General features: G+C 49.6%; 1 protein-coding gene across 5 annotated transcripts in view; it reads right to left on the bottom strand.

The window, feature by feature from the left end:
• Window positions 1-21,624, bottom strand: part of NMNAT2 (nicotinamide nucleotide adenylyltransferase 2) — a 267,967-nt gene that overhangs the window by 34,934 nt on the left and 211,409 nt on the right. For all 5 annotated transcript variants that reach the window (XM_006143883.3, XM_006143884.3, XM_006143885.3 and 2 more), the window contains 6 exons: window positions 16,013-16,101; window positions 13,878-13,945; window positions 11,576-11,654; window positions 7,315-7,441; window positions 3,370-3,450; window positions 1,886-1,930 (listed from right to left, as the gene is read on the bottom strand). In XM_006143883.3, the coding sequence (XP_006143945.1) occupies window positions 1,886-1,930; window positions 3,370-3,450; window positions 7,315-7,441; window positions 11,576-11,654; window positions 13,878-13,945; window positions 16,013-16,101 (489 nt within the window). The remainder of the gene's footprint in view (window positions 1-1,885; window positions 1,931-3,369; window positions 3,451-7,314; window positions 7,442-11,575; window positions 11,655-13,877; window positions 13,946-16,012; window positions 16,102-21,624) is intronic.

Below are 21,624 nucleotides of genomic sequence, written 5' to 3'. Positions count from 1 at the left end.
CTGCTGAACAGCCCACAGCGCGCAGGGCGGCAGCGCAAACGTCATCTGGTCCCAAAAGCCAGACAGGCTGAGCTTGAGAAACCCTGCTTCCCGTCATGGAGATGATCTCTTCCATTCCCAAAGCAGGGACTCACTTTCCCAGCCAAGTGCAATGACTCACACACAGCCAACTAAGCAGTTCAAGTCCCAGGCTCGGCGGCTTGAGAAACACGCCAGGCACGTGTGCACAGCCACTGTCCTCAGCCAAAGGCTTGCGGAGGAGGCTGAGGCCCCTTCCTGCTCCTCCCTCCTTTACTCACTCTGATTCACCCCAGCGAGGCCCGTTGTCCTTTAAAACAGCCAGGAGACTGCCTTGCTTACTAAAACTGAGCCATGGAGAAGGCAGCCTGGGATTCTGGAAACGGTGTCAGGGAGCCCTCCACCCAGGGGGAGACTCAACAAGCATCTATGAACTCAGGGGCATGTCCGTTTGGTCCCCGTCAAAGCTGCATCTGTGGGGCCTCAGTCCTGAGCTGTGCTGTCACCAGCTTCCAGGGTGCCAGGAGGAGAGACAAGGAGAAGGAATGCAGCATGACCATGGCCCCTGGGGGGTGCTTTCTCACCTCTCTTCTGCCCCCACCCCCCAACGAGTTCATACACCCTCTGGCAAAAACAAGGAGAGGCATGAGTGAGCCCCAGAGCACAAGGGCAAGAGGACCCACCTCCCTTCCCAGGTCACCCAGACTCAGGCTGAGCAGGAAGTACTGCCGTCCCTCCGTGCATCCTCCCAGGAGCCTAGCTGTGTGAAGCCTCGGCCATCCTATTGCCACCGCTCACGCAGGCAGGCAGGGACCACCTGAATCGTGCCGTGCCATGACCCCAGGGGAGGCAGTGGTCCTCCAGCCCCCCTTCTCCAAGCCAGCATGTCTCCCTCCCTCTCTACACTGTCCCTTCCGAGCAGCCGCTGGTGGACCTCGCCCCTCTTGGTGAACAGCTCCACTCGGCCTCTGCACTCTTCCCCAGCTCAGACACCTGGGTCTCACGCCTGTGTCTCAGCCCTCCAGAACCTTGGAAAGACTTCCCTTTTCTGATTTGGTGCCCAGCTGACCTGGGCTGGCAGGCAGCTCCTTCCCACCTGCAGCCCTGGGTCTCAGCCGTCACCTGCTCTCACCCACATGGGCACTGAGCTGGCTAGAGGTGCTCACACAGACAGCAGCTGCCTTGGCCTCAGCCCAGGCTGCAGGAGAGGCTGTGGAGATGACTCCAGGGCCCCTTTCCCCCTCACTCCCCTCAAGCACTGGAAACCTCTGATAAAGAAGGCAGAGGAGGGGAACCAGCAGTTAGCCTAATGGCTATGTCGCTGGACTCCCACGTAGTCGACCGCGGTTCGTGTCCCGGACCCGGGGGGTTAAAACTCACGCCGGGCGCGTGTGCGTGCGTGCCCAAGATCCCGAGAGGAGGATGGAGGAGAAGGGATTGCGGCGTGACCATCCCCTCTGGGGGGTGATTTCTCGCTTTCTGTCTCTATGTCTCTCTCTGTCTCTCTGGCGAGCGCACGCGCCCTACAGTGAAAGTCTCTCAAAAAAAAAAAAAAAAAAAAAAAAAAGAAGGCAGAGGAGGGCTTCTGCCTTGTGTGTGTCCAGGATGAAAGGATCTCCAGGTGGCACTACAGCTTTGCGTGTCTTCTACATGGGGGCGGGGAGGCTCGGCAGGCCAACTCATCCTCCCAGAGCTGGCCTGAGCCCCTTCAACTAAGAAGACACTCTCAGCAGGGAAATGATCAATCCTTCTGAGAGGAGACCCTGCTGCTAATGCAACTCAGAGTTTGCAAGGCTCTCCACTCCTCCACGTTGCTGGGGTGGCAGCAGGTGGCTCCAAATGTCCCCCCTTCCGCACTCCCACTCACCGATCTCCTCGTACCGCATCACCGTGCCCAGGTTGGCGTTCTCATCTACGAAAGAGGAGGGAACACAGAGACGTTAGGGAATAGGCATCCTAGTACCCAGCATGCCATCTGCCCAAGGGGCCCTCAGGAGGAGTAGCTGGGGCCTCAGGAGGAGCAGCTGGGGTGTGGAGGGGGCATGCAAAGAAAGAAGGCGTCCTTCCCACCCAGGGGACGTCGGGAGAGAGCGTGGAGAGCACAGTCAAGCACAGCTGAGAGGGGGCAGCCCTGCTGCCCAGGGCAGGACTTCACATTTGGGGAATCTCAGAAGCAGATGCCTCTCCGGAACTGGAGACGAGCATGCACACACGCCTGCTGAGTGGCTTCTGTGGTCTCTGTAGCTTAGGGAGGCTGTCCCCAGAGCAATGCCCTCAAAACCTAAGGAGATGGCCTCTTAGTCACAAGAGGTGACCCTGGTTCCTTAAGGGTTACCTGGCTTAAAGAATAAGCAAAGCTGAAAACACTGAGGTTTTCATTTTTGTTTCTTTAATGACAGAATGTACCAAGAACCCGAGGGGAGAAGGGCAGAGACTTGGTGCGCACTGTCACCTGGGCCATGCCCACATTCTGTGGACATGCTATCTGGGTCCCGTGTCCCTCCTCTGCCTCCAAATCTAAGAAATGGAACACCAGCCCCAAAGAATCAAAAGAATGATGTCTCAGCCTTCAGCTCTCTGCAGAGATGAGCGGGGGGTTTGCAGGAGGGAGAGCCCCAGTGGTTCTGATGTTGTCACCCATGCTCCCTGGGGAGCAGCCAGCACACAGGCAATGCAGGAAAGAGCGTGCCTCTCAGCAGCGCAGACAGCCAGAGCTGGGAGGACCGGCAGGGACTCCGGGCCCACTGCACAGCTCTCCGTGTGCCGGCATACACTACGGGGGAAGGGGGTGGAGGAATAGCACAGCCCTGGCGGGGGGTGCCCAGGGCGGTCTCCCAGGCAGCCCCAGGCCAGGCTGACCATCACAGCTTGGCCCTGTGGCCCTGGTGGCACTGCTGTGACCTCTGCCCTCTTTCAATTATTGCTCTATAAATAGTCATCCCACAATAGGCTGTCTCAGTCTCTCAGCTGCCGTAACCAAATACCATAGGCTGGGCGGCTTGTCCGGGGCAGAAATGTGTTTCTCACCGTGGAAGACCAAGGTGCGGCAGGCTCAGCATCTGCTGAGGGAATGTTCTGGTTCACAGGTGGAAGACACTAGCGAGCTCTCGGGCCTGTTCAATAAGGGAACTAATCCCGTTCTCCAGGGCTCCACCCTCAGGCTCTAATCCTCTCCCAGAGGCCCCACTTCTTAATTCTACAACCTTGAAGATCAGGACTTCAGTGTAAGAACGAAGAGGAGGGGGCATAAACATTCAGAGCTAGCCCAGGTGCTGGGGGGTTGGGGTGTTCTCTGAATGAACAGAGGGAGGGGGAGAGAACAGAGCGGGGACTGGGAGGGGGCTTCCTTACCCACGAAGGTGAAGCGCTCCACAGGAGGGCGGACGCAGCAGATCCTGCTGAGGCTTTCTCCCACCTTCCCCAAGATCTTGGCTGTGGGAGAGAGCGGGACAGACAGGGCAGCAGGAGAGATCCACTCACAACCTGCACCTACATCAGCCCAGCTTTGGGGCCACCGTTAGCAACGAGGGGAACATGGGATGGTGGGGGAGGGTGACTAGCAGGTGGCATGGTGGTTAAGGTGCTGGACATTCCCACATGGCCAACCATGGTTTGAGTCCCAGACCTGGTGGCTTGCTTTCCCACTTATCCTCTCTCTCTCTTTCTATCTCTCTCTCTGGTCAAATTAAAAATAAATGAATAACTAAATAAAATGAAATAAATAATTCTTTTAAAAAAGAATTAAAAGAATTATTTAATTTTATTTATTATTATTTTTTAATTTGACCAGAGAGGGAGATGGAAAGAGAAAGAGAGGGAAAGTGAGAAAGCAAGCCATTAGGTCTGGGACTCGAACTGCAGTCAGCCATGTGGGAGTCAAGGTCTTAACTACCACACCACCTGCTGCCCTCAAAACTTCCTCTTTTTATTCACAGTCTGAGGCACAAGCACTGTGGGCTATAGACTGGAGTCTATTTTCTGGTCACATTTATTCATTGAAATTGAAAAACTGGGGCCAGCTGGTAGAGTAGTGGTTATGTCGCGGGACTACTGCAGTTCGAATCCCAGGTCTGGTAGCTTGAAAATTCCCATCAGGAACATGTGCATGCATGCCCAAGACTCTGGGAGGAGTATGGAGGGGAAGAGAATGAGACGAGAGACCATCCCCAGGGGTGGGAGGGTGATTTCTCACTTTCCCTCTCACTGTCTCTCTGGTGAGTGCATGTGCCCTAAGGCAAAAACTTCTTTTAAAAACTTGTTGAAAAATTGGAAAGCACAGAGAAGGAAAATATATAAAGAGAGAAAGAAAAAGTATCTATAATTCTACACCTAGAGATAACCACTGCTTACATAATTTATTTTCTTCCCCTGTTTTTTTGTTTGTTTGTTTGTTTTATTTTTTAGAGAGATTTTTGCTATAGGGTCTGTATACTTGCCAGAGAGACAGAGGGACAGAAAGCAAGAAGCCCCCCTCCCCCCTGCCCCGGGAGGATGGCCATGCTGTAATCCCTTCTCCTCCACTCTCCTCTTGGGATTTTGGGCACACAAACTCATGTGTCCGCTATGAATTTAAGCCACTGGGTACAGGACTCGAACCATGGTCAACTATGTGGGAGTCCAGTAACATAACCATCACGCCATCTGCTGGTCCTTCCTCTTCCCCCTTTTTAATATCAGAGGGCATCCGTACAAGCCAGAAAGAGAGAGAGAAAAGTACCCTCTATTGCAGCCTGGTCACACTGCAATTGTTTCCTCCTTTTCTCCATCTGGTCAGGATCCTGGGCAGGCACACACATGTACTTAGTATGTTTTTCAAGTCTCCAGGGCCAGAATTTGAAAAGTGGCCATATGGGGTCCAGCTCCCTTAGCTCAGAGCTTAACTACTGTGCGATGGGGTGGGTTCCGTCCACCTAAGGTGGGTCAGATTCTCCGTTGAAAGAGCACGACTGGATGGGCTCTGTGGCACAGTGGTGATGCGCTCCTCAGGGGAAGCTGGATCCCACATGGTGACCTCTGCTTGAATCCTTGTCCTGGTCAGCCTGAAAAACTTGCCAGGCCAGCAGGTGTCATGGTGGTTAGGTTGCTGGACTCCCACATGGTTGACTGCAATTTGAGCCCTGGACATGGCAGCTTGAAAATCCTGCCAGGCGCGTGTGCATGCCTAAAATCCTGAGAGAAGAATGGAGGGGAAGGGATGGTGGAGTAGCCATCCTCCCTAAAGGGTGATTGCTCACTTTCCCTCTCTGTTTCCCTCTCTATGGTGAATACACTTGCCCTTCAGTAAAAAACTTAAAAAAGAAACAAAAACCAGGTACACATACAAACACGCCAGGCACACGTGCAAGTGCCCAAGATCCAAGGGGCTGCAGGACAAGGGATGGGATCGTGGTGTGACCAGACTGAAAGCTACTCATGTCTTTCTTTTCCATTCTTATGTGACTTTATACACATTCCACCATGGATAAAGAAAAACATAACAGAAAGGGTATTATACACAGGACCTTCAAAAGGTTCATGAAAAAGGCATATTATGAAATAAACATGCATGGATCTCAAGAAATTTTTGCACCAAAATATTCTCGTACTTTAATTTCATTTTTCCACGAACTTTTGAAGATCCCCTTGTATGCTTTCGGTTTTTCTTAGCTTTCCTATATGCATTTCTACTTGGGTGTGTCTGAAGCCTGGCCTTAGCCACGCCCACACTGGCAGTAACACCCACATGAGAGGCGACTCCGCCATGGCAAAGCACACACTTGGAATCATTTCTGCCAGGCTCAGGCATTCCTTCTCAGGCAGATGGTCTTTAGAATAATGAGATCTCCTGTTTGGTTGAGAGGGATCTGGTTTTTAACTATCTCTCTGGGCTCCAATCCAGAAAATGTTCCAGAACCCCACATGTAGCTGCATGCAAACTGTAAAATTCTGGTCCTTTGTGAATTATTCTGTTTCTAATAGACCAATAATGTAGTAGCTTATGGCCTCTAAGCCCAAAAGGCAGTTGCAGAATCTCTCTGGGAATTAGGTGGAGGAAAATGTCAGAGCATAGATTGTGAAACCTGACAGTCCTGCAAATGAATTCTAGCTCTTCTGCTTGTAAGCTGTGTGACTTCAGGTAAACCGCATAGCTTCTCTAAATCTCAGTTTTCTCTATGTAAATGGGAACATGAGAGCTAGATCACAGAATTACTCCATTAAATAAGAATGCATTGGGGCCAGCAGGTGTTGTGGTGGTTAAGGTGCTAGATTCCCAACATGGCCAGCTATTGTTCGAGTCCTGGACCTGGTGGCTTACTTTCTCATTTTCCCTCTCTTTCTTTCTCTCTCTGGTAAATTAAACAATAATAATAATCATAAACAAATTAATTAAATAAATTATTCTGGGGACCAGCAGATGGCATAATGGTTATGTCACTGGAATATACATGGTTGACTGCAGTTTGAGTTCCAGACTAGGTGACCTCAAACTCACACCAGGCACATGTGCATGAGTGCCCAAAATCCCCAAAAGAGAATGGAGAAGAAGGGATTGTAGCATGGCCATCCTCCCTGGAGGGTGATTTCTCACTTTTGCTTTCTCTCTGTGTCTCTCTTGTGAGTGCATATGCGCTATAGCATATGCGCTCTCTCTCTCTCTCTCTCTCTCTCACACACACACACACACACACACACACACAAATACTATGCATGGTTTTCAAAAATTTCTGCACTGGGACCAGCAGGTGGCATGGTTATTAAGGTGTAACTCTCCTTCGAGTCCTGGACCTGGTGGCTTAAAACTCATACTGGGCATGTGTGTGTGCATGCCCAAAATCCCAAGAGGAGGAGAAGAGATTGTAGCATGACCATACTGCCTGGGGGGCGGTGATTTCTCATTTTCCCTCTCTCTGTCTCTCTCTGGTGAGTACACATGCCCTATGGCAAAAACAAACAAACAAACAAACAAAAAAACACACACACACACAAAGAACAACAACAAAAAAATTCTGCACCAAAAGAAACTGGTACATTAACTCCACTCCCCCCAACTTTTTGAAGTCCGTCACATTTATATCTAAATGCAGAAGAAAATTCTCACCACCACCCCCTCAATGCGATTGTGAATACTTTGCTCCAACGCTTTGTATTAATGGTTCTCAACGCACAGTCCCAAGACCAGCATCCCCTTATTAGAAACACAGACCCCCTCCCTCCCACACTGACTGAACTGAATTCCAGGGTGGAGCCCAGCCATGGTGTTTGAAGACATGCTCCTGGTGTCTCAGGTCTGAGAGCCCCCAGGCCAGAGCGCCTTACCTGCAGTGGGCTTGGTGGGCACGTTGTTGTTCTGGTAAATGGGCTGGGGCGTCTCATGCTGGGGCTGTCCGATCACAGGCGTCACGGAGGGGGTGTTGACATTGGAGAGGATGCAGCCAGTCACCCTCTAGGCAGAAGAAGTGCTGAGTCAAGGTCATTAGCCAAGAGACTTGGGAAAGCATTTCGCAGCTCTCTGTAGTCATCTGCTTGTCCATCACGGGGTGGCTGCCCAGAGCAGGGGAGAGCCCTGGGCGGGTTCTAGACCCAGCAGTACCCCAAGGCCACTAGGTTGGTAGGAAACAGGACAACTCAGAGGGAAAAGCAGGGACTTGGTGTCACATAGAGCAGGCTACAAATTCAGACCCATGTGACCTTGGACAGCTCCTAAACCTCAAGGGTCTAACAATACCCCTGCCTTTTTAGCCAGTGGAGGGTTACCGGAGAGAGCATTTGCAAATTGTCTGCAGAGTGCCTGGCCATAAGCAGCGGCCAGTGTCTTCAACCTCTGTGTAATACGAGGACCTGCCCTCCTGCCTGCTTCATGGGGCTCAGATGAGACTGTCTGCGGGCTCTGTCCCCTTGGGAAAGGTCACGCAAACACAAGGCACCATCACCACCTGCGGTCTCTTCAGGCGGAGATGTCAATCACAGGCCCAAGCCAGAGAGCAGTGCCAGGCAGCGTGGGCGTGTTTGCACTGCAGGAAGGGGGGTGGCTGGCTCCTGAGCACTCCCGTGCCTGCTGCCTGGTGTGAATGCACATTCCAGAGCCAACGGAAATTCTCCATGTGTTATCCATGGTCTAGTGTTATCTGCCTGCTGCTTCTGCTCCAGCGAAGGTACAGGGCTGGTAATGCAGCAGTCTTCGCAGACGACCCCGAAGCATCCTGCTTGCCCACGGGAGTGGAGGAGCTACTGGGCACTGAGAAACATAGGCCGCATTCCCAGTATGCTTTGCTTCCCCAGAACCCTTGCTCATTCAGGGTCCCTGCCCTGAGCGCCAGCATCTCAGGCATGATGGCATCCCCGACTCTTTCTGAATGACTTGAGTCTTGATGCCAGGTGACCCCAAGCCCCAGGGCTGGGGTGACCCTCTGGGTACCTCCTCTGCAGCCTTTCTGCAGGCAGGACAGCACCTGGGTCCTTCTGACAGGCAGGCATTTGTCTCATGGGGTGACTTGTCATTTGTATGAAATCCCTGACAGGAGTGGGCCACAGGAACCTCCAGCTGCGTTTGGGAGCCAGGGTCAACCACAGGGTTTTCTCAGCCTGCTTTGTGGACACTCTGCCCAGCTGGTCCTGGTGGAGTGGAAGGGTGCTGAGCCTCCTTATAGTATTCATTCAGCAGAAAATCAGACGCCACATTCTTTTTTTTTTTTTGAGAGGTTTTTGTTATAGGGCATGTGCACTCGCCAGAAAGACAGAGAGAGACAGAGAGACAGAAAGCGAGAAATCAACCCCCAGGGGCGATGGCCATGCTGCAATCCCTTCTCCTCCATTCTCCTCTCAGGATCTTGGGCACACACGCACACATGCCCAGTGTGAGTTTAAGCCATCGGGTCCGGGACTCGAACCACAATCGGCTACATGGTAGTTCAACGACATAGCCATTACACTAACTGCTGGTCCCAGCAGATGCCACATTCTTATTGAGGACTGGTCTGGTGGCTGAGGGGTTGCTTCCTCTTGCAGCATGGAGTCGCCTTCCACTTGTTCTACTGCATAGAAGCAGTTGGCCGCAAGCCCAGCTCTTGGCATGTCAGCCCTCTGTGGCTTTCTGGTCTAAGCCGTCCCAGATATCATCCTGAATACCCATCACACCACGCCTCTATTGCTCTGGCAGGTCTACTCTCCAGGCCAGGAACACCAGCCTCATCCCAGGACCGGGAAGGCGGGGCGTCACTGGAGGCAAAGTGCTCCCACTCCAGGCAGGGGCCATGCATGACCTACATTCTCTGCCAGCCTCTGCTCATCCTGCCACAGCTGGGGCTCCTGGCAGAGCTCCTCTGGCCCGGATTCATGCCCTGGGCGTGAGTAACAGAGGGGAAGTTCAGGAAACCCAAGCATTTAGACAGTAAAACAATAACCAGGCGGGACCAGCAGTTGGCGTAATGGCTATGTCGCTGGACTCCCATGTAGTCATCCATTCTTTCAGGCCCGGACCTGGGAGCTTAAACTCATGCCGGGTGCGTGTGCGTGCATGCCCAAGATCCCGAGAGAAAAATGGAGGAGAAGGGATTGCGGCATGGCCATCTCCTCTGGGGGGTGATTTCTCGCTTTCTGTCTCTCTGTCTCTCTCTGTGTTTCTGGTGCGTGCACGCGCCCTACAGCAAAACCTCTCTAAATGAATAAATGGCCAGAACAACCAGTGCTAGGAAATGCTTCCACTTCTGTCATGGAGCCTGAGGCTGCTGTGTGACCTGTAGGTGCACAGGCCCCAGGTGACCTGGAGCGTGGAAAATTAACTTGTGTTAGGGTCAGGGGGTAGTGCAGCTCTGCAAGGCAGTCCCACACGGGAAGGTTCATGACCCCAGTCCAGAACCCTCTCTGAGTATGCCAGGCAAACACTCCCTCATGATACAGGGTTGGCTGAGGCTGGAGGAGGATTTGTGGCATCAGGATCCTGTTGAGGGTGCTGTTGTCTCTGTCTCTGTCTTTGTCTCTCTCTCTGTCTCATGCATGGAAGAAATAAATAATCTTAAAAAAAAAAAAAAAAAAAAGCACCTTGTGTGAAGCTACTGAAATGTTAAGGCTGTTTGTTACTGCAGCCTATCTTAGCCCGTCCTGGCTGGTACAATTTTGTACAGTAAGATGAGTGTCTTTCTTCACGACTGCTGTTAAGACCAGCACAGAAGAGCAAGTCAGTGTGACCCCATGCAGAGTCTTTTCAAGAGGACCTAAAAAGAGCCAAGATGTACGTAAAGGGTTCTGAAAGTGGTGGGAAGGGAGATCCATTTTCTTCAATTCCACTGGGGGGAAAACTTAGTAGATAATACCCAGTCGGCCTCCACTTCTCCCTGTTCTAGAGCCCTAAAGCTCCACATCTATTAAAATAAAGCACAGTTGGGACCAGCAGATGGCATAATGGTTACATCTCTGGACTCCCACTTAGTCAACCATGGTTTGAGCCCCAGACCCAGTGACTTAAAACTCATACTGGGCCTGGGTGTGTGCCTGTCCAAGATTCTGAGAGAACAGAGGACAAGGGATTGCAGCGTGGCCATCCCTCCTGGGGGTTGATTCTCGCTTTCTATCTCTCTGTCTCTCTGGTGAGTACACGTACCCTATAGCAAAAATCTCTCAAAAATAAAATAAAATGAAGCGTAATTGTGTAGTTGGTGTGGTGCTGAGTCAGGGAGTAAGGCTGCTCCCCAAGGACAGGATTGTGATAGACACTCCAATAGAGCAGAGGCTCTCCCTGCATCAGAACGCGCCTCATACATGGTCATCGGGGCTGGGGAAGGCGCCACGTCAGAGTCAGGAGGTGAAAGGACTTGTCCTCGTCTTGGCCAGTCAAGCTTCCTGCCATTGACGGCGCGGCATGTGTCTGTCACTGTGGGAGCTGATGGGTCAGCGTTGATCTGGGAAGGATACTTCTGCACTTGTTAGCCAGTTTGTGGTCTCCACAGGCTGCAGCTCGAGTGGGGTTCGGATAGGAAGTGTTCCCAGTCCGCATTCACTAAGCACTCCCTGCAGACCCTCAGATCCTGGGCTCCTCCCTGCCCTTCCTCTTTCCCACTAAACACAGCCAGCAGATCCCATTTGCAGGGGCCCTTGTCAGGAGAGTGCTGAGGATGCGGTGCAATGCCTGGCAGGTGTGCAGTGCCTCTGCCTCAGCAGCCTGTGCTGAAGCAAGGGCGGGTGGTCCCCAACAGGCAGGGGAGAGAGCTTGGCCACTGCTCTCTTGCAAGGGCTCCTCCCTGCTGCAGCCTTCCTTTCTCAGCCTCGTCCTGTCTCCATCTTCTGAAGTCCTGCAACTGGGCTCCTTAATTGCACCTGAACTTACTCCCAGCTTAACCAACCAAGTCATATCCCACAGCAATGCCCCCAACAGGAGACCCAGTTAGAGGGTGTGAGGCAGGGAGCAGTCTCTGGGGCTCCTCCTGGCTCCTAATTCACTGCTCCCTCCAGGCTGGTCACTCCCACAGCTGACAGAGGAAAAGGAAGCTGAGACCAGGCTAGTGAGCCAGCAGCCCCCTGGCTTCTGTGGGCCTCTCCCCAGCACCCTGGTGGCCCCACACCCCCCAGCTGCAGCCCAGCTCACCTTCATGAGGTCGCGGTGGTGTTCCAGCACACTGCAGGTCGTCTGCCAGGTGTCCTGGTAGCACTCCCATGGGTCCACCCTAACACCGTGGGAGAGAAATTCTCTTGATTTCCATGCTCACTGACTTTCCTTAATCCCTTTCTAAGACCCCAGCTCAGAGAGCTGGGCAGGTCTGGCCATACCATGTGCTTGATCTCAATCAGACAAAAACCAGGGTGGGAAACACTCTTCTGAGCCCCAGTCTCCTCCTCTGTAAGAGGAGAAGATGGCGGAGGCTTCTGAGAACAGATGCTGGTAGCAGTCTGACCAGTTTAATCCCAGCCTTAGCAATTCCCAGCTGTGTGGCTTTGGGAATGTTACACAATCCCTCAGTGCCTGGCTTTCCCCATCTGTAAAATGGGATTAGCAACAGTAACTATCTTGTGGTTTTGTTAGAAAGACTTGGTAAATTGTATATGTATGGTACTTAGCACAGTGTCTTGCTCTTATTCTTACCAAAACCCAGGAATTCTGCTCTGGACCCTCTAGGATTATAAGGGTTAAATAAAGCAGGGCCCCCTCGAGTGGTGCCGAGGTTATCCTTGCTAGGCTGCAAGCCCTGGAGAACCAGCCCTGTGCAGTGGGGACCCTGTGGGCTTGGGGGGAAGGCATGGCAGTCAGACCAGAAGGTACAGACCCAGAGACTGGTGAGTCTGCTGCACACTGGCTTGTGAAGTGAGCAGGGATCCCGTCCCAGCCTGAAGCAGCACTCAGCTTAATTGCCAACTTAATGAGCTGCTAAACTGGGATATTTCTCAAACATCTTCTTAGCAGTTGAGCATTCCCCACACGCCCCACCATGCACACACACCTAAGGTTCCCAGCGATGACAGCTCATTCTCTGCAAGCCCTGACAATCAGCTCCTCCAGAGCCTGGCTCCTCCCAGGTCCCTCCCCAGTGCCAGGCATACACAGGTACCCAGAGATGGGCAGACACTTGGCCCGGTTCAACAGGCTCCCTGTGCCAGGGGCCCTCCCAGAGCCAGCCCTGTCTCTAGCACTCGCTCTTGGACTCCCCAGTGATCTCAGTGCTCTGACGCTGGTTTTCCAAGTGCCTAGACAGGGTCAGGCTGGCAGTCAGCACTGAGCATGCACCTGTTGAAGGAATGAGGGGCTTATCCCAGACACTGCTCGGTGTGCACAGCCAAGTAGTAACAGCAGCCTGCTCAGGGTTCTCCCCCGGGACCTCCTTTTCCCCAGATCAGGAGTTACATTAAAAGGCCTCATGTCTAAGCTGATCCTTTGGTCAAGCCATGCGACTTTTCTAGCCTGCAACTCACAGGAGATAGGCAGCTGCGTCTGTCTTGGAAGGGAGGAGAGACTCTAACTAACTGGCATGTGCTTCTCACCCAAATCACTGTGCCCAAGTGACAAGGAGCACTGTCTAATTATCATTGTGGATCCCCTCCACTGCTCCCATTTCCAACTTTGGGGCCCTTCAGGGCTCACGCATCCAGAGGTCAGCACTTCTCGCCTTTCATGGAAACCTCTAGATGCTACTTACTTTCCATGGGGGAAAAAAACGACAGCACAGTGGGGAGCCATTATTTCTTTAGAACGTCATCTTCTCATGCAAATTATAACGGTTGGAACTTTGGGGAGCATAATTAGCATAATTAGTGGAAGCCTGCTTTAATTACACTGTAAGCTCTGTGGTGGGGGTTGGGGGGAACCACCATCCTAACTGCGTGTCTGAACCAGGCAGAGTGCAAAGCCATGGCTGGCTGTGACTTGGCATGGATGCCATCAGGGGCAGTGCTCGCAGGCCACCCCTCTGTCCCTGTTCTTGTCCAGGGGTCAGTGTGCGACCCCTAGAGGATGCAAAGTTGCCAAGGCACAGGAACATTCCCTGACGGGTTGTGAGTTAGTGCAGTGAAGTTTGAACAGAGTGGGAGGCATGTCTGATGTTCTGCACCAACCTCACCAAAGCCCCAGCGATTTTTTTTTTTTTTGCCAGCTCTAAGAATCATTCTAAAACCAGAAGGCACTGAAGAAGATGAAACACGTAAATTTCCCTCTTTAGTTTCAAGGGCCCCATAGATTGGTTCAAAAATTAAATTATCATCTGGACCTCCCCCACTCTCAGAGGTCTACACATTAGACCTGCATGGGGTCCATCACCTCTCTCCCCTCTCCCCACCCTTAATGAGCCAAATCACTCTGGGACCCCTGCTCCTTCCACACCCCACCCCAGGAGTCCCACACTGCCTGCTTCAGTGGAGGCAGAGTGCAAAGCCTGCGGGCATCACCGAGTCAGCCCTACCTGATCCAGTCGGAGTTCTGGACGGCCAGCTGACACATGATGAGACGGTGCCGGCTTGACACGAGGCCCTGGGAAACAGCAGAGCAATGATCGGTGAAGGGGTTAAAAGCCACCCAAGCATCTTAAGACATTGGAAAGGGCTCATTCCTTGGCATGGGGTTCACTCAGTGTGTTTCCATGTGGTTTTTCTGACACCTTAATAGGGAAGATTCATTAAAACTCTGTGGACAGAAGTCTGACTGTTTTTTCCTATTTTTCCAAAATCTTTTCCAGAGGGCCTAGGGGGAGTCATGCCAACAGATACTGACAGACTGTTCTGGATCATTGGTAATAGGATTCTTCCTCCATCCTGCTCCTGGAACAGCGCTGGAGTATCTCTGTGATGTATATTAAGCCTCCCTATCGCTGTTAAAGGACATTCCTTTCTGATCTCAGCAACTTTCCTTTTCCAATAACCAGCCTAAAACCTGTAAACCCACCTAGAATCTATAAACCTCCCCCCATGTACCACCTTTTTCAGCCAGATCAATGGAAAAACTCTTCACTAAATTCTAAACTCTCTCTCATTCTTAAAATCAAATTAAAGGAAGCCCTGTACCTGATCACCCAGAGAGATAGGGACGTTTTGCCTCCTCTCTGAGCCTAGGTCACTCATATTCTGTTTAGGAATAAATCCCATTGGGACTAGCAGGTGGCGTGGTGGCTAAAGGCGCTGGATTCCCAGATGGCTGACTATGGTTTGAGTTCTGGACCCAGTGGCTTTCTTTCTCGCTTTCCCTTTCTCTCTTTATCTGTTTCTGGGCCAAATTTTAAATTAATAATAACAAATGGAATTAAATAAATAATTCTTTAAAAAAGAAAAGAAAGAAACCGCATTAATTATTATTTTGTACAGAGTGGGTTATTTCCTTCAACAACTCCCAGGTGCTTCAGACATGCTTTCTCCTCCCCCCTTTTTCTTCCCACATTAGTTGGCCCTTTCTTGACTTCCTCACAGATGGCTGACCTTGTATTTTCTAAGTTTCTGCCTTCAGATATGGAGATTGAGACTGTCCCTTGCTGACACTGAAACATCAACAAACCTTCAAATACATGGCAGATCAAAGCAGCCAGACATGACACCCAGAGATAACAACAGCAGAACCCAAGGACCGACAGATGCTTGTCCTAGGATCGCTCTCATTACCCAACCACTGCCCCCTTTCCTCAGGTCCCAGGGAAAGCTCCTTTTCCCACCCCTCAAAGCCGATGACATTCTCCACATCTGCGCCCTTTCCCCTGTTGGAAAGGGAAGAAATTCCTTCCTACATATTATCTCTGAGTCCCTAAATTCTTTCCCAGCCTGTGACTCGGCCACCCTAACTTTTCGCAGAGATCACCCTAATAATCGGAGACTCCCTCCATCCCCACAGGATCCCCGGAACACAGCTCCAGTCAGCCCATGGTCAAAGTGCAGCCATTTTCCGGTGGTGAGGGAATGAGAGATGTGACACCGTTATTTGTCCCCACCGACAGACACGGATGAAGGGTGTGTGTCTGCGGCGCACGCCACCCCACCAGGGTCCATAAAGGAGCCTCTCTGTGCAGAGTAGCTGCTGTGTGTGTGCATGGAGGTGGGTCGTATCGTCACATGTGGCTTTGTCTTATGGTTCAGCCTGGCAGTTCAAGTGACTTCCCCCAGAACGGGAGAATGGCTGATAGAGCATCGAGATTTTCTGGGACATGCGACAAAGAGAGAAGGGCAGGGAAATAAAGTTTAAGTCAGATCATAAGAAGCATAGACCATTTTGTCCTAAAATCCCAGGGAAGTCTTGCCTGATGTAGCTCAACACACAACTAGCCACCTTGGCAGCCATGCCTCCTCCTACCCCACGGTGTGCCCGCTTCTCCCATAATGAGTTCCGCTGGGCTGGCGCTGTGAGCATGCCTGCTGGTGCACAGCTGTTCTCCCAGCTGCTGCTCCAGCGTCCACCCCACCCTAAGTCTGACTGGCCTCAAGATAGGAGGCAGGGTGGCTGCACCAGGCATTGAGCATTTCCCCTCAGCCAGGGTGGCAGTGGGACTGTTTCATCCCAGAGCAGCTAGCAGGTCAGGGAGGGAGGTGGCAGAGAAGAGGGGCGAACGCAGAAACCCACCTGTTTTCCATAGGAGTCGTGGACAGGGGAGACGATGCCGCCAATCACGATAAACCTTCCGGTTTTGTGTAGATAATCCCTGGCTCTTTCTAGTGAAGAGAAGAAAATTGCACGTTAGGAAGACGAAAGGTGTGGATCAAAGGTGATCATTGAAATCGATGTGTTCTGTGCTGTCACGCTAAAGTGTATTTCCTGCCTCTCCTGCCATCTAAATAGAAAGTGTCAACGTTCAAAGCAAATGTCGGTGATTCAAAAGGTTATAAAGCCAGTGTTCAGCCCCTAAAGCAAAAGGATTTAGAACTCCAGGAGGTTAATTCTGTTTTAAAGGCCTTCTGTGGGCGGAGCTCGGTGTAGCTCTGAGGGGTTTAAAACAACGTCTTCATTAAAGGCCATTACAGCTATGGATTGGAATTTACTTGTATTGTCACTTGTAGAAAAAAATTCCAATAAGCAGGGTAGTTTTTTTTAAGCCTCCTTATAATATGAAAGATGTGCTGATTGCCTCATTTAATTACTCAGAAGAGTAAAAAAAAAATCAAAACAAATTTAAAGGGCTTTCTACATATTTATGAAAAATTAACTACCAGCTGAGACCGCCATCAGTATAGCTGGATGAGAAAAAAAAAAATCAAAGAAAAACCTTCTTTCCTTTGCTAGAAATACAGTGTTGACTTTTCATATTTATAGGACAGGCCTAATTTCATTTTTGTGATAAAGTTCAGTAAAACTAGGAAGGAGTCCGAAAACCTGGATCTACTTTATTTCCAAGGGACTCACTGTACAAATCCCAGAGGATCTGGGCTTGTACGGGCTAAGGAAATCTGGCATGGATTTTACCGGGAGGGAATTCGCAATCAGCGCTGGACAGCCAGGCTGGCTGTGAGGGTCACAAGTGAGTTTCTAGGATTACCTTGCTGGCTCTTAATACTTAAAAACAAGGCTCACTACATCTGATTCTTCTCTCTCTCTTTCTTTTAATGTGAAATCTCTGGAATGAAATGAATGGGTTCGTTTCAGAACCATGTGAGAGTACAGAATAGCCGCACAGTCATACAAAATACCACGTACTCAGCCTCCCACCTACCCCCACACGGCCCCCACCCTTGTAGTGATAATCTTGCACTACTGTGGCACATTTGCTGCACTCGCGGAGTCAACACTAACGCACTATTGGTGATCACAGTTCATGCTTTACATGAAGTTTTAGGTAAGAGACAGGGACCCTAAGAATACAGTTAGGGTGAGATGCAAAACGCCGGGCCTGCTGAGGGAACACGAGGAGGCCGAGAATTCCATTCAAAGGATCTCTGAGCCTGCCGAGTAGGTAGAACTATTAAAAATAATTTTCAAAATAAAGCCAGTATAACAATAATATGTAGCTTTTTGTGTGAACATAAGTTTTCAACTCATTTGAGTAAATATAGAGGAGTACAACATGTGCCTCATATGGTACAGTACGTTTAGTTTTGTAAGAAATTGTAAGCTTTTTGAAAAAATTACTTATTTCATTTTATTAATTATTATTATTATTAATTTTCGATAGGGTACATGTGCTCACCAGAGAGAGAAAGAGAGGGAGGAAAAGTGAGAAAGCAAGCTGCCAAATCTGGGATTCGAACCACAGTCAGCCATGTAGGAGTCCAGTGCCTTAACCACCATGGCACCTGCTGGCTCCTGCAAACCTCCTCTAAAGTGTCTATACCATTTTGCATTCCTACCAGTGATGAGGGAGAGTTCCTGTGGCTCCTCACGAGCATTTGATATTGTGGGGTTTTGATCTTGGCCATTCTAATAGGTGTGCCACATTTGCCTTTTAAAAGAATAACATGACCACCATGTACAGTGGCACACACTTGTAATCCCAACTATTTGGGAGCTGAAAGCAGGATCTGGAGTTTGAGGCCAGCCCGGCATCATACCAAAACCCTGTCTCTGAAAAAAACAAAACAAAACAAAAACAACAACAACAAAGAAAATGAAGCCAAACAAAAAAATGAATGAAAAAGATATGACTTTATTCATTTTCAAGTCTTATTTTGAGGCTGATTTAAATGCTTTGTAATAAAAACTCTTATGGTATTGGAGTGAAGTCCACAACCCCTTCTCTCTCTTGGTTCTTCATATCCATTTCCCTCAGGATCATTTCCATCTAGCCCTTGGCTGTCACAAACCATCAGCTGCAATAAACCAAGTCTTCCTCACTCTCCGCGTCCTCCGAGAGGTGCCCTCTCCCTCCTCTCCACTTAACCAAGCATCTCGTTTAAAGCCCAGCTCTACCCCCATCCAGCATGGACTCTGCCCAGCCTCCTCCCAGCCTCCTCTGGCATTACAGCCTGCTGCTTTGCTATGCATTCCTGGAAACTGTTTCTGAAAGCCTGTGTGCCAACTCCTCCTCTGTTCCATGAGTTCCTCAAAGACAGGCACTGCCCTGTGGATAAGAGGTCCCCAGTGCTCTACTCAAGGAGAGGTGACCGCACACGTGTGAGAAGCAAGCTGGTGTGAGATGATCCGCAGCATCTGTTCCCAGGTCAATGCCCTTGACGACGTCCTTTGAGCCACTGTGTGGGTTTAAGGAAACTCTCTGGTCCAAACGCAGTCCAGCCCATCGCCCATGCTGAAGGCTTCCTTGTCTTTTTAGCACCCTGCATGGCTTTATTATTGAGCAACAGGTGCTCAGCTAATGTTCACACATAGAAAGCCCATGTGACTGTCCCTATGCTCACGCCTCTAGGATGTCCTTCCACTGGGCCATCTTGGTTCACTTCCTTCCTGAGACCATGTTTCCGAATTTCCAGGGAAAATTTATTGCACTGAGCATTCTCACTGATGCAGAAGATGCCCCCCCCCTTCTTTCTGGCCAAGATAAGAAGACCCTTCCCTAGGCCAGCCCCAGAGTTCACCATCTCACAAAGAAGCCCCCACTCTAACATCTGAAAAAGGTCACTTGGTGTGCAATAGTTAAACCTAGAAGAGTTATGACTGTGACCGGGCAGTTTCGCTCAATTCAGTAAACATTTACTGAACACAAAACTCCATAATGGATGCTACAGGGATATGAGCATGAAGATGACTTTACTCATTATTCTCCAAAGAGTCACAGTAATCGGGAAAGCGCAATGGCTCTACGGAGAGGCACGTTGGCACAAGTGCTATAGCGGTGGCTAGCAATGTTGTTTTACTACAACCCACGGTAAAAACATGTTTTATATCATGAAACAAAACATGCATATGTGTGCATGTGTTATCTTTAACTGAAATAAAGATATCACAAAACACTATACTGTTACACACTGACAGTCATACATTTAAATACAAAGCTGGTCACAACCTATCAACCAATGGATGGTAACCAATCCTGTGAATGACCCTGTACTACAGAGTACAGAGTACTGAAATATGAAATACTAAGGACAAGGACAGAAAGGGACAGGGGAGATTATTTTTGCCTGGAGGAGGTGGGAATGGCTTCTGGGAAGAGGTAAGCTTTGAGTTTGGCTCTGAAAGAAGATAGAGCTTGAACAAATAAAGTGAGGAAGTTTTCCCAGTAGAGTGAGGTGTTCCAGCAAATATCCAGAAATTGCACAGTGTGGGACCAGCCGAAGGCATAATGGTTATGTCGCTGGACTCTCATATAGTTGACGAGTCCCAGATCTGGCAGTTCAAAACTCATGCTGGGTGCATGTGGGTGAATGCCCAAAATCCCGAGAGGAGAATGGAGGAAAAGGGACTGTGGCATGGCCATCTACCCTGGGGAGTGATTTCTCTCTTTCTGTCTCTCTCTGACTCTCTGGAGAGTGCACACACCCTATAGCAAAAATCTCTCCAAAATATAAAACAAACAAAACAAAAACAAAGAAGCAGAAATTGCACAATGTATAGCCTGCCACCAATGGTCTACTCTCAGCTGCTGTGGTTGGGCTGCACTGTACCTCCTGGAGAGAGATGGAGTGAGGGGGAAGCAGGGGTGCTATTGACTAAGTAAGCTGGAATTGAATTGTAGAGGGCTCTAAAAGCCAGGCCAGGGCTGTGCCCTTTATCCCTGTGTCATCAGAATGCATTCTGTGGACGACTTGCATCAGAATCACCAGGAGGAGGTGATGGAAATGCAGATTTCTAGGCCCCATCCATAGTCACCGAATCAGAGTCTCTGCACTCTTACCTAGTTCCTCCAGGTAGTGCTTCTGTTCTGTGAAGTTAGAGACCCATAAACATGATAGAAACAACCATAAAGTTGAGAATGACGGATGACAGGAAATCACTGAGACTATTGAACTAGGAAGTGATGTGCTTCGAGCTGGGAGAAAAAAAAATCCCAGAAGGAATAGTGCAGACAGAGGAAAATGCCTAGGAAATAAATATCGTACTTAAAGGAGACAGTCATTCCTGGCTGGAAATCTGGGGATGGGTGATGAGGGATGGATGAGGAGATGACCACTGAAACTTCCCGGAGAGTTGGTCAGGGCCTGCAGGAAGCAGAAGTTCCTCCTCCTTCCAGATATTTTTGTCTTGTTTTGCCTTGGGGGCTTTGCAATTGGGCACATCCTCACCATGTCATTGGAACATCCATCTTTATTATTATTTATTTATTATTATTATATTTTTGCTATAGGGCTTGTGTGCTAGCCGAAAACAGAGGGACAGAAAGCGAGAAATCCCAGAAGGGATGGCCATGCTGCAATCCCTTCTCCATTCTCCTTTTGGGATTTTGGGCACTCACACATACACACCCAGAGTGAGTTTAAGCTGTTGGGTCCGGGACTTGAACCACGGTCAACTATGTCAGAATCCAGTGATGTAACCATTATGCCATCCGCTGGTCTCGAACATCAGTCTTTTACACTGTACCTTTATGACTGCATTAATACACTGTAGTTTGCTAGGTGCCTTGTTATTCTCTAATAACTTAAACAGAATGCCAGGCAAAAAGGAAACTGCCATGGGGGTGGGGGAGTCAGGAACAGATAAGATTATTCTCTTTCCTTATTTCCCAAAGAAATTCTAAATGAGGGGACCAGCAGGTGTTGTGGTGGTTAAGGCACTGGATACTCCCACATGGCCGACCATGGTTCAAGTCCTGGACCTGGTGGCTTGCTTTCTCACTTTCCCTCTCTTTCTCTGTCTCTCTCTGGTCAAATTAAAAGAACTAAATGAATAAATAAAATTAAATAATTCTTTAAAAATAAAAGAAATTCTGAATAAATAGAAAGTCTGCCTAGACTAACTCAAGAACTGTGGTATCGTGGAAATGATTTTTAACTGAAGATCAGACTTGCAGATCTTGTGCAAGTCACTTGATTTCTCTGTGCCGTAAGTACCATATCTGTAAAATACCCCCTTTGCAAGGTAGTTAAGATCAAATCAAACTATAAATATAAAAGTGAATAGTGCTCAGATGGTTTTGCTGTAGAATTTCACCAATTAAAACCAGTTCTGCATAATTTTTCTAGAAAACAGAAAAAAAGGAGCACTTTCCAACTTATTTTATGCCGCTTAATACCAAAGCCAGAAATGGATAGTACAAAAATGAAACTATAGGCCAGTATCCTTTATGAATATATTGGATTGTTGGGGAAGTCATGATGCATTTTTGCATAGGAAAACATAGCAAATTA

Source organism: Tupaia chinensis, unplaced genomic scaffold, assembly GCF_000334495.1.
Source record: "Tupaia chinensis unplaced genomic scaffold, TupChi_1.0 Scaffold000112_1, whole genome shotgun sequence".
Taxonomy (NCBI): Eukaryota; Metazoa; Chordata; class Mammalia; order Scandentia; family Tupaiidae; genus Tupaia; species Tupaia belangeri.
This window is presented reverse-complemented; position numbering and strand designations above follow the sequence as displayed.